This window comes from Benincasa hispida, chromosome 1, assembly GCF_027475165.1.
Source record: "Benincasa hispida cultivar pf3 chromosome 1, pf3_genome.v1.1, whole genome shotgun sequence".
Classification (NCBI taxonomy): Eukaryota; Viridiplantae; Streptophyta; class Magnoliopsida; order Cucurbitales; family Cucurbitaceae; genus Benincasa; species Benincasa hispida.
The window spans coordinates 37,419,729-37,437,943 of record NC_143478.1 but is presented as its reverse complement, the minus strand read 5'-3'; the positions used below and the strand labels follow the sequence as shown (position 1 = coordinate 37,437,943).

General features: G+C 36.5%; 1 protein-coding gene and 1 pseudogene across 2 annotated transcripts in view; one reads left to right on the top strand and one right to left on the bottom strand.

The window, feature by feature from the left end:
• The first annotated feature begins 22 nt into the window (after nt 1-22).
• LOC150038422 (uncharacterized) lies at nt 23-913 on the top strand. The gene has a single exon (XM_090317880.1). The coding sequence runs from the start codon at nt 36-38 to the stop codon at nt 693-695; it is 660 nt and encodes a 219-aa protein (XP_090174006.1). The 5' UTR covers nt 23-35; the 3' UTR covers nt 696-913.
• LOC150038421 (uncharacterized) overlaps nt 155-18,215 on the bottom strand; it is a 35,410-nt pseudogene continuing 17,349 nt past the window's right edge. Inside the window, exons 2-9 of the transcript XR_016529319.1 lie at nt 3,709-3,856; nt 3,566-3,642; nt 3,419-3,508; nt 2,422-2,515; nt 2,236-2,321; nt 1,837-2,146; nt 1,674-1,745; nt 155-1,553 (exon numbers count right to left, since the gene is read on the bottom strand). The product of XR_016529319.1 is annotated as an uncharacterized LOC150038421 (transcript). The remainder of the gene's footprint in view (nt 1,554-1,673; nt 1,746-1,836; nt 2,147-2,235; nt 2,322-2,421; nt 2,516-3,418; nt 3,509-3,565; nt 3,643-3,708; nt 3,857-18,215) is intronic.

Genomic DNA, 18,215 nt, shown 5'->3' with positions numbered 1-18,215 from the left:
AAATTTTATAGCACCCCGAAAGTTCAGTAATAAAAATGATGTTAGGCCTACACGTATTATTATGGGTCCAAGCCAAAGATTCCTTCTCAAACGTTCAATTCTACTTTTTGAGATGCTATAAACTCAGCAACGCACTGCTCCAACCTTCTTCCCCACTGTTCCCATCATCATCTGATTCTCCATTCTCAACCATCCATTACCCATTTTTCGCCTTCCTCAGATCTCAAATTTTCCCCCAAAACCCATCTCCCATGGAAGCTCTCATCTCCCAGTTCACTTTCCTCTCCGATCAAGCTCTACACGACAAGAATTTCGACCCTTCCACCATTGAAGACCTCATGAAGCTCTTCGAGATCGAAGCTTACAAATCCTGGGCCGCCATGGAGCTCCAACACCAGAACGAGGTTCAAGACGCTGAGATCGCCATGCACCAGGCTGAGGATTATCTCGATTCTGTCATGGAAGACGCCATGGATGAGTTTAGACGGTTCGAGGAGGAGTTCGATCGGATGGCCGAAGCTGAGCTCCAAGAACTCCTTGACAAGTCTGAGAAGGCTCGCAAGATGGGGAGTTTGATGGAGAAGGCTGCGGCGGTTGCTTCTAAAAGGTACATGGAGGCAGCCATGAATTCCGCCACCGCTTCCATGAGATCCGCCTGGAAGGCTATTTCCTCCAATAAGGTTCATCCTTCTTGAAGCTGCTTCCTTTTTCTAGCTTTTCATTTCTTGTTGAATTGAAGATATCTATTTACCTTTTCAATGTCGGCTCTCTGGAAATTTGGATCAAAACCCTACTTTCAGAAGCATTCTACTTGTACTCTACTTTCAGAAAGTCAAGGAACTATCTCCATAAACTGTAAAATTAATGCATAAATAACTACAGTTTCATACTTCAATTCATCAACATTCCTACATGTGTGTACTCTGTTACTTATGGATACAAATTGCATTATGATAACACTTTCAGAAGCCCTCTTCTGTTTGGACTCTGCTTACAAAAAGAGTAGAAATTTTCTGGAACTGAAAAGATAATGATTAATGCCTAAGTTGCTACCTAATTCATACTTCAACTACCCCGTGTTGGTTCCTGTTTGAGAGTGATTCATAGATACAGAAGTTACAAATTTGAACTGAAATTATGCTTAGTTTCTGATTCTTCTTCAATAGACACCAACTTGGAATCTCTGACGTTTGGTTTGTTGGGAGGATGGGTTGGGTGAATAATGATATCGATAATGATGATGGTCTCTCTGTTTCCTTTCATTCTTCTCTTCCTTCTGCAACTGACAGAAGTCCACTGAATCATAATTGTGATGCCCCCTCTGTTTTTTCCCTTCAACATTCTTCTTTCTCTCCTCTTGCCATTGGGATAATGATTTCAGTGGCTTGGGTGAATGATCACTTTGTTCAATTTCACCTTTCTCCAGTTCAACATTCTTCTCTTCCTCTTGCCATTCAGATAAGTCCAGTGGCTTGATTCTTTGAAGTTCAAGATCAGGCAAAAACCTGTATGGAAGTTTCCTGTCTTCCATTTTTCGAAATGTGATCGAGATCCTGTAATAGGTCCACAGATTCAAATATTAGGAACCAACTTATAGATATTTGATGCACAAGGAACCTTTTTCTTTTGGCAATGATTTGAAGATTGTAAAATAACAATAGCAGATAGCCAACCTTTTAGCTTTGACACTAGGTACACAATGCTTGGCAAGATCAGCTCCATTACCATTTAAAATCAATACAGAACTGCAATATCAACAGAAACACAAACATTAGATTTATAACCAAGCAAATGAAATGTAGAAACAAAGAAAGCATAATAATAGTGTGTGCATACCCTTTAGGCAAAGGAACCGAAACAGGACCGGAGAACTCTCCAGGACTAAGAATTTCCGTCGGAGTGCCAAATATGATGTTGCTTTCTGTTAGAAATGATACAGTGCAAAAAGGTCTTAGAAAGTCATGTTGATCAATGTGTGGCGGAATGCAATATCCTTCATCGTATATGTTTACGATGCAGCTATCGGGGACACATGTACTAGGTAGAATCAGCCACTTCACCATTCTCTCGATCATCTTCTTAAACAAAGATGGAATGGATTAACTTCATCATCTCTTACTATACCAGGTGAGGTTCCATTTTTATCCTACAAAAAGGATAATATAGAATAAGAAAGACAACACAGGAAGTAAAGGGGTTGACGAAATTTGTATTGAACAGGAACACCATGAATACCGTTGCATAATTGTAGCAGCATCCAGATTGAATGGTAACTCTTCCTTTGCCTCGCATCCACTATCTAGGTTCAGAATATGTACGCTCTGTTGAAAACATGTGAGAATGATAATGAGCATATATTTGCTTGAAGTTTATGGAGGAAAGAAGTGAATTAGATAGCAGATTATAGGGAAGAATTGATACTTCTAAGTTGCCCTCTTCATCCCTTGCGTTGTAAATGGTAAACACAATCAACAATGTTCTTCCGCTCTTCGTCGTTAAGAACTCCTGTGAAGCTCTAGCCCTTGAAGAACATTGCTCGGTTTGCCAATATTCTTTCCAAATGAACAAACTCTTGCTTCCTCACTTTCAAAAATCTTAAGGGACGTTTGGGGCGTTGAATGGGTTATAATAGTCAATGTTTATTATAGTTTGTGGGTTATAATAGTATGTGTTTGTGTTTGGAGTACAGTTATAATAGTTTGTGTTTGGAGTGCAGGTTATTATAGTCTGTGGTATAATAGTCTGTATTTGGTGTATAGGTTATTATAGTTTGTGGTATAATAGTCTGTGTTTGTTGTGGAGGTTATTATAGTCTAGTTTATAACAATCTGTGTTTGGGGTGCATATTATTATAATAGCCGGTTATAACAGTATGGAAATTAAATGCATGTTATCTTAATATATATCACAATTGATTATACTTTTTTGTATATCAAAGGATTTTTTTAAAAATGAAATATCATATTTTCACGAACCTAAATAAAATTGTTTGTTCCACCAATTTGTATAAAATGTGTTGAACGTTGTATTGCCCTCATTTCATCAATTTTAATCTTTTTTGACGTATCAAACTTCGTGAGCATGCAACAAATACAATTCCATTCTCTTCAAAGGATATTAACCATTACCCAACATGTTAATGTATGTAGAGATAGAGAAATTTCACAAATAGCAAAAAAAGAAAACCAAATCACATTCATGTCCATGAAATAGTACACAGTGAAATATAAAAAATATTATAAAGTATAAGCCATAATTTAGATATGTCCAAATTAAACATGGAAAAGCAGGTGATGAAAATAGTTGAGGCGTTGTCTAGAAGAAGAAACTCGCCATACTCCAATTTCATATCCGCTAGAACAGACAAAAAACTCTTTGTATTATGTACATTGCGAAATATGATATTCATAAGCCTTACCTTCTGTCGGATTTGCAGTTCTGGAATATCATTAAGTTCATTCACAACCTTGGCACATAGCTCAACCTCTGTTACACGTTGCTCTTTCGGCTATTTAGCAATAGACTCCAGTTGGTCATTTGAAAAGTCCATTGTATTCTTAAAAACCTCAATCAACTCAGACTGATATCCATAATGCTTTCTCTTACTACCCCTTGACGAATTGCCTCCTTTGGAACCAAAACCTGTCGGGATTCTATCAAACTCATTCTATGACAGGTCATGTTCTTGTGAATCGCTAGTAGGAGCACCTTCATGCATATGCCCTGGCACATTTGAGGCCATGTCACCAGGTGTCTCTACCCCTTTTCCAGTTGCCTGATCCTTGCCGAAGACGTAGGCTAAGTCATCAAAATATGAGAATGACTTGTTCAGGAGCCCTTTTGCTGCAGGATGGCTCTACATGAAAAGTATGGCTGGTCAATATAACGAGTGACGATGAATGGAAAAAAATGTTTATGAAATTTTACCTTCACCCAACCATCGAACGTCTCTTTCTTCGCAGTGATGCTTTGGAATTTTTCATTCCAACCGAACCTGCTGCATGCTGGTCATCGCATTTCTGCTATAGCTTGGTACATTCTTTTAAGACTCTTTACCCTACAATCTATGGTGGGGTCCCTTGCATTCTACAGTCAGGTATCTTATCATCCATTAGACACTGTAATTATGCCAAGTACCCCGGGCGAAAGGTCCCCTTGTCTGATTTCCATCTACCAGATTCAACTAAAGTCACCAAACATTCCACCAGCTTCGACTCTTCCTCCCTCGTCCAAATGTCCTTTGGAGTTTTAGAAGAACTTGTCATCCTGCTACATGTACACCGTAGTACAATTTAAGTTGTAAAGAAAGAAATTACCATGTGTTGTGTTATGTGTTGGGGTTAATGCCCTAAATCTCGTAGGGTCCTGTAGTTTGTAAACACTTATATGAATTGTGATTAATAATATATGATATTTTATTCACTTCTGTCTATAAAATATATGATATTTTAGTTGCATTAATCACAAACTAATAAACTAAGATCCATGGTTATCGTTGTAACTTAAAATGCATGTGGAGACATACAAGTGGATCGTGTTTAAGTGATAACCTAAATGGACTGTAGTATATGGATAAGGCTGGGTATCTTATCCTGATGACACTACAAGTATGATCCGCTTTGTAGGTATTACAAATGTAGTAAAGTTCTACAAATGATCTGATCCTGACCATTTGTGTATTAGACATGCGAGCGGGGATATTGTATACAAAGGAGTTTGTATAAGACCGAACCACGGAATGTTTAGTCTCGTTATATAATGTCGTTCATAATTGAAACTTTCATTTCACTAGGATGATCATACGTAACATGACTTTAATCCTGAGTGAGTTGTGAACTCCTGCCTATGAAGACGGTCCTTTGATTTGCATGGGTGAGAGTGGCCAGATCGTCAACTCAACAAGCCAACCATTTTGGGGAATCGTCTGATTGGAGAGCTGGGAACTTAGCTACACAAGATGAAATTCACTCATTCCCCGAAGCATGGGTAAGTAGATAAATTTCTCCCTTAAGGGCTGATTTCGGGTCTTGAACAATGTGGCACCACACCTTCTCTTAGCCCGAGAGGGGTTAGTCATAGTGGGACTATGATCTATGCGATAGACTATTTCGTCTACACGATAGTATTGTTCATTATTTGGTTGAGAAGGAGAAGGCCAAAATACGATTTACTAGTTTTGCAAACTTGTTTAATGGAAAATGAAGATTCTGTCTAGATTATTGACTCTGGGACCACTAACCATTTTTGTTCTTAATTTTAGGGAATTAGTTCCTAGCGGCAGCTTAGTGTTGGTGAGATGATGATGCGAGTTGGAACCGGACACGTCGTCTCAACTGTGGCAGTGGGAGGTCTCCAGTTGACTTTACAGAATAAGTTTATCATTTTGAATGATGTGTATGTAGTTCCCAAATTAAAGAGGAACTTAACTTCTGTAAATTCGTTGCTTGAATGTAAATATCAAATACATTTTTCTATTAATAAAGTGTTTATTTTGAAATATGGTGTTGATGTATGTTCGGCTCAACTGGAAAATAATTTGTATGTGCTAAGGCCGTTAGCAACAAGTTCCCTCCATAACATAGAGATGTTTAAAACTGTCGTAACTCAACATAAACAACTTAAAATTTCTCCAAAAGAAAATGCCCAACTTTGGCACCTACGTTTAGGACACATTGATCTCAATAGAATTGAGAGGTTGGTGAAGAATGAACTTTTAAGCGAGTTAGAAGAAAATTCTTTACCTGTGTGCGAGTCATGTTTTGAAGGCAAAAGGACTAAAAGACCTTTTACTGGAAAAGATTATAGGGCTAAAGAGCCTCCAGAACTAGTGCATTCAGACCTTTGTGGTCCGATAAATGTGCGAGCCAGGGGAGGCTATGAATATTTCATCACTTTTACTGATGATTATTCGAGGTATGAGTACGTTTATTTAATGCAACATAAGTTTGAGTCCTTTGAAAAGTTCAAAGAGTTCAAGATTGAAGTTGAAAACGCATTAAGTAAAATGATTAAAACACTTCGATCTGATCGAGGTGGAGAGTTTTTGGATTATGAGTTCCAGAACTATATGATAGAACGTGGAATAGTTTCCCAACTCTCAGCACCTGGTACACCTTAGTAGAATGGTGTATCAGAGAGGAGAAATCTAACCCTGTTGGACATGGTTCGGTCGATGATGAGTTACGCTTCCTTACCTGATTTGTTTTGGGGTTTTGCAGTAGAGATTGCAGCTTATATCCTGAACCGTTTTCCCTCCAAAAGTGTTGCCATAACACCTTTGGAGTTGTGGAATGGTTGTAAAGCTAGTTTACGTTATTTCCGTATCTAGGGTTGCCTAGCAAATGTGCTTGAGGCTAATCCTAATAAATTGGAACCACGTTCAAGGTTATGCCTATTTGTAGGCTACCCCAAAGGGACACGAGGGGGTTATTTTTATGATCCTAAGGAAAACAAAGTGTTTGTATCGGAAAATGCTACTTTTCTTGAGGATGATCATACAAGGAAGCATAGATCTAGAAGCAAAATCGTGTTGAATGAGCTTTCCAAAGAAACTACTGAATCTTCAACAAGAGTTGTTGAAGAGACAATTAATTCAATAAGAGTTGTTGATGTAGATTCATTTAGTAGGTCAAATCCACCTCAACTGTTGAGGGAAGCTCGACGCAGTGGGAGGGTTGAGGGAAGCTCGACGCAGTGGGAGGGTTGTGAACCCACCTATTCGCTATATGGGTTTAACTGAAATCCTAGCTATGGTAGCTGATGGCGTAGTTAAGGATCCATTGTCTTACAAGAAGGCAATGGAGGATGTTGACCGAGATGAATGGATCAAAGCCATGGATCTCGAAATGAAGTCTATGTACTTCAATTCAGTTTGGGATCTTGTAGATCAACCTAATAGGGTTAAACCTATAGGTTGTAAATGGATCTACAAGAGAAAATGGGGTGTTGATGGGAAGGTGAAAACCTTCAAGGCTAGACTGGTGGGAAAGGGTTATACCCAGGTAGAGGGAGTCAACTATGAGGAGACTTTCTCACCTGTTGCCATGCTGAAGTCTATACGTATCCTTCTATCTATTGCCTCATATTATGACTATGAGATATGACAAATAGATTTCAAGATTACTTTTCTGAATGGAAACCTTGAGGAGACCATTTATATGGTGAAGCCCGAGGGATTCATAGTCCTAGGTTAAGAGTAAAAGGTTTGCAAGCTGAATCAGTCCATTTATGGACTGAAATAGACATCTCGATCTTGGAACATAAGGTTTCATACTGCGATCAAGTCTTATGGCTTTGATCATAATGTTAATGAGCCTTGTGTCTACAAGAAAATCATTAACAGTTTAGTAGTTTTCCAAGTGTTATATGTAAATGATATCCTACTCATGTGAATGACGTAGGCTTATTGACTACAATTAAGAACTGGCTAGCGATTCAATTTCAAATGAAAGATTTGGGAAAGACTCAGTTTGTTCTTGGGATTCAAATCTTTCAGGATCGAAATAACAAAATGCTAGCACTATCTCAGACATCGTACATTGATAAGATGTTGATCAAGTACTCGATGCAGAACTCCAAGAGAGGCCTACTGCCTTTCAGGTACGGAGTTACTTTGTCTAAGGAATAGTGTCCTAAGACACCTCAAGAGGTTGAGGAAATGAGACAGGTCCCCTATGCATCTGCCGTAGGAAGCTTGATGTATGTGATGTTATGTATTAGACCTAATATCTGCTACATAGTAGAGATAGTCAGTAGATATCAGTCTAATCTAGGATATGATCATTGGACGGCCGTCAAGAACATCCTCAAGTATCTTTGGAGAACGAGGGACTACATGCTTGTGTAAGATTATAAGGATTTCATCCTTACGAGATACACGGACTCTGATTTTCAGACTGATAGGGATTTTAGGAAATTCACTTTAGGATCAGTGTTCACTCTTAACGGAGGGGTTGTAGTTAGGCGAAGCACCAAGCAAGGGTGCATTATGGACTCCACTATGGAGGCCGAGTATATAGCGGCTTATGAAGAAGCTACTAAGGAGGCCGTTTGGCTCAGAAAATTTCTGACTGATCTGGAAGTTATTCTAGACATGTCTAGGCCCATCACCCTTTATTGTAATAATAGTGGTGCTGTGGCGAATTTCCATGAGTCTCGGAGTCATAAGCACGACAAGCACATTGAGCGAAAATACCATCTCATCCGAGAGATTGTGCATCGAGGAGACGTGATTTTCATAAAGATAGCTTTGGAACACAACGTTGTTGATCTATTTACGAAGGCCCTCACGGCTACAGTTTTTTTTAGGGTCACCTGTAGAGTATGAGTCTATAGAACAGACCACGACTGGACTAGGGCAAGTGAGAGATCTTGTATTGGGTGTTTGTGCCCTAGTTTATTGTTTTGTGTACTTGTAATTTGATTATCTTGTATACCCCACTAGCTTTAGGACAAGTGGGAGATTGCTGGGGTTGATGCCCTAAATCATGTAGGGTCCTGTAGTTTGTAAACATTTGTATGAACAAACATTTTTTGATTAATAATATGTGATATTTTATTCACTTTTGTCTATAAAATATATGATATTTTAGTTGCATTAACCACAAACCAATAAACATAGATCCATGGTTATCGTTGTAACTTAAACATGTATGTGGAGACATACAAGTGGATCGTGTTTAAGTGATAACTTAAATGGTCTGTAGTATATGGATAAAGTTAGGTATCTTATTCTTGCGACACTACGTGTATGGCTCGTTGTAGGTGTTACAAATATAGTAAAGTTCTACAAATGATCTGATCCTGATCATTCATGTATTAGACATGCGAGTGGGGATATTCTATACAAAGGAGTTTGTATAAGACCGGACCACGAAATGTTTGGTCTCGGTATATAACGCCGTTCATAATTGAGATTTTCATTTCACTAGGATGACCATAGGTAACACGACCTTAATCCTGAGTAAGTTGTGAACTCCTGTGTATGAGAGAAGTCCTTTGATTTGTATGGGTGAGAGTGGCCAGATCGCCAACTCAACAAGCCTACCATTTTGGGGATATGTCTGATTGGGGAGCTGGGAACTTAGCTACACAAGATGAAATTACTTCTTCCCTGAAGCATGGGCAAGTAAATAAATTGCTCCCTTAAGGGCTGATTCCGTGTCTTGAACAATGTGGCGCCACGCCCTCTCTTGGGCCGAGAGGGGTTTAGTCATAGTGGGATTATGATCTATGTTCATTAGAGGGATCAATGGTACTTAAGAAGTTAGATGTAACTACAGAGGCAAAACGATAAATTAGCCCAACTATACTTACGAGCGATTTGCGAAGGGTCATCGTACTGTTGATTGGTTATATCCAATGGACATAGAAATATATCTGTAGTGCGAAGAGTGCAGCTATCAGTCGTGTCTGATAGTTAACGGATGGTGGATAATGTGATTAAAGAGTTTAATCAATTATTCACGTACCTTTAGAGCTTCAAGCTACAGGTCCATAAGGTCCCCTTGGTAGCTCAATGGATTTAAGTTGTTTTGGGTTAATTTCAAATGTTCAAATTAATAAAAGGAAATTTGATTATATATGATATAATTAAATTAATTAAATTATATATGATATAATTGATATAATGTATTTGATACATTATTGTTTGAATGGAGGAACAAATATTTGAATATAATTTAAATATATTTTCTATGAATGAGATTCATAGTTATTAAATTTAATATAAATATGATTTATATTAAATACCATAAAATAGAGAAAAAGACCTATTGTTTATATATTGTATATAATGTAATATTAAAAGGGAAATTATTTCAAATGGTAAAATTATTGAAAATATTTGTAAGATAGAGCAAAATTTTAGAACTATCAATGATAGAAGCTGATGGACACTGATTGACTTCTATCAATGTCTATATCAGTGTCTATCAATGTCATTGATAGATACTTATAGAAGTCAATCAATGTCTATCAGCGTCTATCATTGATAGTTCTAAAATTTTACTATATTTTGTAAATCTTTTGATTAATTTTTCTATATTTGAAAACAACCCATATTAAAACTATAAGTTATAAATATAATATGATAAGTTAGTTATCATATTTATCTATATTTATTAATTATTTGATAATTAACTCATTTTTGTTCATAACTACCATTAGTGGGTAGTTATTTGGTTTTATGGCAAACTGAGATAAATTAAATTGTTTTAATTATTCCAAAGACAAGTGAAGGAGAGACACGGTATTAGGAATCGAGTTACTATACGATCACTTGAGAGACTAAACGATCGAGTAGGAAGTCTATGCGATAGACTAGGTAGTCTACCCGATGGTGTTGTCCACTACACGATCGTCTTCCTCCTCCACACCATACCTTCCCTCTAACCAAAATTAGCTAGAGCTCACCACTCCTGGATTCTCACACTAAGAATACCAAGGTCACTAAGTGGTAGTGTCCTGTTTGGTTCGAGGATTGAGTTGCTGTTTGCTGCTTGTTCAAGGGAGTTCGTGACTTGTTCACTTCGTTCATGAGCTACTATTGAGGGATTTACTTGAAGAACAAAGGTATAATCTATTGATCCTTTGTTTTTTATTTCAAAGCATGTTGTAATTTAAGTTTGATGCATATTTTGTTCTGTATGACTGTAATTGTATGCTTTCAATTACAATGGGATTTGGACGATCTGCTTTCGCTCAAAGGTCCCCTGTAAATGGAATTATGTACAATGTATATGGTAGTAAATCTAATTATATAAGAAATTCGAAAATTGATTTCCAAAATTGAATACATGAAATTAAAAAAATACATTGTAAAAGCCACAAACTAAACGTGAAGCTACTGATTGTTACGTAACTCCCAGTCAGAAAACATATTATGTGCCAACTCATCTATCCATTGTGTCCATTCGTTTGAACTCTCAATACAATTGATCTCGTCCTCACCAATGGTAGCAGAATGTGAGTCCACCTCGTCTAGATCCTTGAGCATTTCGGTAGTATTCAACTCCATATTAATAAGATTATGAAGAAGGCAATACGCTGTGATCGTTCGAGTTTGGACTTGCATGGGGTAGTATGATTTTTCGTGGAGTATTACCCCCCTTTCAACAGCCCGAATGCCCTCTTGATGACATTCCTCGCAGAAGAGTGTTTCATGTTAAAAAATCTTTTGCAGTTGTTGGTGCATTCCCTCCTCCACGCCATTCCAAAAGATGATATCATTCTCCTCTATATGATGCCAAGAAGCCCCCCGTATTTGGGTACCTAGCATCACATAGATAATAATATCTTATACAATGTCCAATTGTATGAAATCATAATTGTTGAGTACTACAATGTATGACAAGAAATTGTGCGTGTAAGTTGCTACCCTTTGGAACCTTCAATCTGTTGTCGTGATATTGCATCTCTAAGCACACGAGAATCAATTGCAGAACCTTCCTATCCAGGTAAGACAAACATGAAATCACCATTCGTGTCGCAAACACCAAGAACATTCGTGGAAATTTCACCATTCCTTGTCGTGTTCCTTGGTCGATCAGTGGCACTTACGTTTACCTTTATGTACGTACCATCTAACGCACCTAGACAACCCTGTGCGAACACAACGTATGAAATATTCATATACATGAGTTATCTAAACTAGACACAGATAACACATCAACATTTGTTTAGTTTCACTATACCTCAAACCATCTCCATCGATTTGTATAAGAGGTAGTGATTGGCAAAGGTTTTTTCAACAACACTTCATGTAGTTGTAAAATGACGTTGAGAATGAAGTTGAAATGCCTAGAAACTGTTTCACCAGACCTAATGAACTGTCTACAGACTACTTTATTCTTAACATCATGGGCTAAGATATGCAGGAACATGGCGGCCATCTCCTTAACGTCTACAACTTTTATTCCCACTAATTCGCCAGTTGTCCTTAGTAAGTACATAAAATAGCAAAACATCTTTTATCCATTCGTATGCTTTCACGACAACTTAAATCAGACTCATGGATTAGCCAAAAGTATGCTAATTGCCTAATATGATGTCTTATATGATGTGGTGGGTATTCTATCCTCCTATGGTCGTTGAGTAACAACTCTAGTGTTAACAGTAATTGACGTTGGGTAGTTGTGAATACTGTTAGTATGTTTACTACTTCTTGGGGGTCCATTATACCGTAGATTACAAAAATTGGCTCCTGATACATTTATTCATGAGTGGTTTTTGAAATTTACACAAAATTTAATTTTAGTTTCAAACTAATGTACTTTTAATCTAAACAAGAATATACTTATCATGGAATTTTAAATGCATGCAAAATTGTATGATATAGCTTAGTAATAGTAGTAATAGTAGTTTGCAATACTTTTTTAATGTAACAGATTGAAATTTTTATCTAAATTTAGAGTGCAATTGGATGAAATTGAAAGTTTGAAGTAAAAATGCATATATTTTTTTTCTTTTCTCTCTTTTCTACTTCTTTAACAAATAAGTTTGAATCATTATCTACGGACTTTTAAGTTTGTTCACCTTAATCCTTAAAGGCAGTTATTTGTAGCTGTTACTTTACTTTTTATTTATCAATAAATTTTTTTTTTTGCATTTTTATCAAATATACTCAACCTACCAAATGAAGCTATCAAATGGGTATTATTAACGTTTGCTACTGATCACTAGCATGCTTTAACCCATAGATGAGTGCGAGCCCTACAAACTAATTTTTTTTATTAATCAACAATAATAACCATATTAAATTTCACGCAATGTCGTCAAATAATTTCATTTTTGAATATGAACACGAAAATTAAAATTCTCATTGATAAAATAGTATTGATATAGTAGGTTTTTTTTAGGGTCATGATCAAATCTTGAGTTTTAAATGAAAAATAAATCAATAAAAAGAAAAATGTGATGAAGCCTAACAAGTATTTAGGAAGAAAATAAAGCCTTTTAAGAATGGAAATTGCTGTAATAAAACAACTGCAAAAGCATAATTAATATATGACTAAATTATTTTAAGAATTTAAGTTTTGTATCAACAAACACTTCAAATATACAGGATGAAATTTGAGAAAAGAAGAAGTACGGATTAGTTTCTACTCGACCTAAAACACATAAAAAAAATATTTTGAATCTACGGACCATCGAAATAAACAAGAAGGATACAAAAGAAAAGAAAATTGAGACAAAGAAGAGTACCACCTTACATACAATAGAAGGAGGAAATGTGAAGCTTCGCTTGTTCTCTAATAAGTTGAACACTATGACAATTGATAAACAAAAGCTTTAGTAATAATATAAAGAAAAAAAGTGAAAGTGACTTAATAGGAGATGTGATAAGCAACACAAAAGAGAGGGAGAGGGAAGGGACTTACCAACAATGGTGTGGTGAAGATGTAGTTATCCTTATAGTTGTAAGGAAAAGAGGTCTCATTTATAGAGAAGAGAAGATATTGACATTCTATGTGATGGATAGGTCAAGTTTAGGTGTAATAATATAAAGGTAAAAAAGTACACCTTGACTTAATAGAAGGATACAAAAGAAAAGAAAATTGAGACAAAGAAGAGTACCACCTTACATACAATAGAAGGAGGAAATGTGAAGCTTCGTTTGTTCTCTAATAAGTTGAACACTATGACAATTGATAAACAAAAGCTTTAGTAATAATATAAAGAAAAAAAGTGAAAGTGACTTAATAGGAGATGTGATAAGCAACACAAAAGAGAGGGAGAGGGAAGGGACTTACCAACAATGGTGTGGTGAAGATGTAGTTATCCTTATAGTTGTAAGGAAAAGAGGTCTCATTTATAGAGAAGAGAAGATATTGACATTCTATGTGATGGATAGGTCAAGTTTAGGTGTACCTATGGTAATAAGTACACCTTGGAAACCCAACCTAGTGAAATAAAGTGAATAGTGTACCATTGATGTGAACCAAATACATTGGGAACCAAAGAAACCACTATTGTCAATCACATCAACATAGTACTTGCAAACCACTACTTTAAGAACGACTACTTGTAATCAAACTAGAGTCAACCAAACAAGAACAACTTGGGAACCAAACAAGAGTTATAACATGGTTGCAATGAGATTGGAAAAAAAAAAAAAAAACAAGGAAGCCAACAAACAATCAACTATCCTAGTATTATGCTTAGATAGTAAGAACCAGCCTCAGAATATGATGTATCATGGTAAATCAGATACATTAATCATTTGAGTCAATGCAAAAACAGTCATTAAAATAGTATCAAAATAATCAAAGACCAAGAACAGTAGCGATGCAAAAACAATCATTGAAATAGTAGCAAAATAATCAAAGACCGATAATCAAATACCAATAATCAAAGACCAAGAACAGTAGCAATGCAAAAACAGTCATTGAAATATTAGCAAAAGAATCAAAGACCAATAGTCAAAGACAGAGAACAATAGCAATGCAAAAACAGTCATTGAAATAGTAGCAAAATAATCAAAGATCGATAATCAAAGGCCAAGAACAGTAGCAATGCAAAAATAGTCATTGAAATAGTAGCAAAACAATCAAAGACTGATAATCAAAGACCAAGAACAGTAGCAATGCAAAAACAGTCATTGAAATAGTAGCAAAATAATCAAAGACATAACATAACAAAACACTAAAATCAAGCATAAAGAGTGATAATCAGACAAAAACAGTGATTGAACAGAATAGATATATTGATCATCAGAGACTGATAATCAAACACTAAGAACAAAACACTGAAATCAAGCATAGAGAAAAATAATTGAAGTAAGCAAAAAAGATGTGTAAAAAATAAGCTTACATTTGTCAAAAAAAAAAAAAAAGGAAAAAAATATACAGTGACTCATCATCGACTGGTGAAGAGAAAGAAGACTTACCATTGGATCTGGTAACCCTACCAAGATTCGAACACCATCCTCCATCCCCTACCATGCTCCAAACGAGGATCTCCATCCCTTACCAAGCAAGATCTAAGCTCCAACATGGTTGTATGATTTCAGACTCAAATAGACAGGAAGGAAAACACAAAATATTGGAGAACAAAAAAAAGCGGCAAGTGCGAGGAAACCCTCATTTGGAGCAAAGAGAACCAAAAGAAGTGGCAAGATAAAGGAGGAACAGGAGTGGCGTTTGGAATGGCAAGATGAAAGAGGAAGTCGAAAGAAAGGGTTACGGATCTAGAGAAAAACACAGATCTAGACTACCAAACATACCGTAGCCTAGATCTGTGAAGGATTTCTTCAAATCCGACCAAAGAGAATCACAATAGCAATCGATCAACAAGAATGAAGAAGAGAAAGCTCTAAACCTACCAGGAACGACGCCGATCGGGAATGATGGCGAAACCCTAAGGAGAAGAGATGGAAAGAAATGAAGCAAAATAATCGAGCAATATCGGAATAAAGTAAAACGGGGAGAACAAAATAATCGAGCCAAATAATCTGTGGTTAAGTGAGATCTGGACTCCAATTAAAATAGTTGGAGCCCCACACTATAAGGAATATGTCCTTTTATAACTATTTGGTATAACCTTTTAAGAAATGAGCTATGAAATCTAACTGAGAAAAAAGAGGAGCAAAAATGTTAAAATTGTTGGGATTGATGTCCTAATTCTCCCGGAATCTCGTTGTTTGTAATGTTACACATTGTTTGATGAATAAAATAATTGTTATTTCATTCTGGCATTACTCATATCCAATAAACAAAGCTCCATGGTTATCTTATGTAAACCTAAGCATGTATATGTGATATATAGATGGATCATGTCTTAAGTGATAACCTAAATAGGTCTATAGTATAAGTATTAAGGTGAGATACTTGATTCTGGTGATACTATGGATACGACCCGCTTTGTAGAGGTTTGCAAGTGTTGTAAACTACTACAGATAGTAGATCCTGACCATTCATGTGGAGATGTGCAAGCGGGGGTGTCCTATACAAAGAGTTTGTATAAGACTGGACCACAAGATGACTAGACTCTGTATATAACGTCGTTGATACTAGAGACTTACATCTCACCTAAACGATCATATGTGACATGGCCTAAATCCTGAGTGTTTTGGGAACTCCAGCCTTTGAGGGCAGTCCTTTGATTAGTATGGGTGAGAGGGCGAGATTGCCAACTCAACATACCTATCTTTTTAGGGACTTGTCTGATCTGGGAGTTGGAAACTCAATCCACAAGATGGAATTCACTCCTTTCTCGAAGTAGGGATAAGTAGAGAGATTGCACCCTTAAGGGTTGATTCCAGGGCTTGAACATAGTGGCCACAACTTCTCTTTGGAAGAGAGGACTCAGTCATAATAGGACTATGACTTATGTTCATTAGAGGGATTAGTGGTACTTAAGGAGTTAAATGTAATTACAGGGGCATAACAATTATTGGCCTAGTTGTACTTATAAACGATCTATGAAGGGTTGTCACACTTCTGATTGGTTAAGATGAACACATAATATATCTATGGTAAGGAGAGTTCAGCTGTCGATCTTTAGTGGAGTGCTTAGCAGTTAACGGATGGTGGATCCTGTGACGAAAGAGTTTAGTCAGTTATTCATGTATCGTTAGAGCTTCGAGTTACAGGTCCATAAGGTCCTCTTGGTAGCTCAATGGATTCAGTTGAGGATCAGTTCTTGGTGTTGATTTGAAATGTTCAAATTGACAAGAGGTAATTCGATTATATATGATATGATCGGTATGATGTATGAGATACATCTAGTGGAGGATTAATGTAAATGAGATTTACATTAAGTACCATGGAATAGAAAAAAAGTTATGGTTTATATGTTTCATGAGATGAAATATTAAAACTATAGGTTATGAATATAGTATGATAAGTTGGTTATCATTTATATTTATGTTAATTATTGAAAAATTAATTCTTTTTCTCAAATAACCAATTGAGTGAGAGGTTATTGGTGGTTTCATGGTAACCGTGAGATAAAAGAAAAATTGTTTTCCTATTTTTAATAATGTTAATGTTGAAAATTATATTTTGAGATTTTTTCTCTCGGAATCTCACGAAAGTTGTCAAGTAAATAGGATTTACTAAACAACAATTTGGAGCGAGTTAAATGATCATGTAGTATTTGTAGGCGACAGACATGCAACTAAGCGATGAGCTAAACGATCGCTTGGCTTTTGCTAGATGATCACTTAGCTTTTGCTAAATGATTGGGCATCGACCTATACGATAGGTTCAACATTCTCCCACTTGCTTAATCATTTACACGATTGTTGTTTCCTCCGTCTTCTGCCTCAAACCAAGTCCACACAGAGCCCACCATCTAGATTCTCACACCGAGAATACCAAGGTAGCCTTCTTGGTGGTGTCATACTCAACTCGACACCGTCGAGGTTCTGTGGAGGTTATTCGTGACCGAGGCAATAGCTGAGTTCGAGTGTGCAGTGTTCGTGTTGTGTAGCGGTCGTGTTGAACGAATGTTCGAGGTTGTTGTGTTCGAGCGTTCGTGATCAAGGACCTTAACGATGAGTCTACAAATGTGTGTAGCATTTCTCCTTGATTATTTGTAGCATCATGTTGTAATTTCTGTAATGAATGCATGACCGTTTGTTTGTGTTTATGACTGTATTTGTAAAGTTCATATATGATTGTAATTTGGAATGATCTTTTCGCTACTCATGGAAATCGTCGTGCACGATTTCCTTAAAAAATGAATTTGGTTTGGGCGCTAAACAATTTTGAACTGTCCACATGAGTTCTATTAGCAGTCACCCTCACCCTTTTGCTTTAACACATAAAAAACCCTTTGCTTCCATTTTCCAATCTCTCTCTTTCTTTCCTTACCTCATGTCTGGACCCAAAACCTTGCTGCATTAGAAAAATTTATCGATGCTCTTTTATTCGATGTCGCAGATAGTAGTGGCGAGGCAATAACTGAGACCTGGAACTCGAATTTCCTCTAACTCCTCTCATCTAAAAAAAAAAATCGAAGGAAAACACGATAAAGGAAGAAAAATATGTTGTCATTCACCATTTTTGCTGCTTGGGATTTGGGGTAAATTTTCCCTTTCTCTCTCAAGATTGATTGTTTTTTATCTTGTAAGGATTTAAATATCGATAAACCAACATTCCAATCATAGAACAAATGAGAGTCATTGACTATGGTGATCTATCTTTCCTTCTCTCATGTTGAAAATAAGAAATTTTCTCACATTATAGGCCGCAAGAAAAATAGAGCAAATG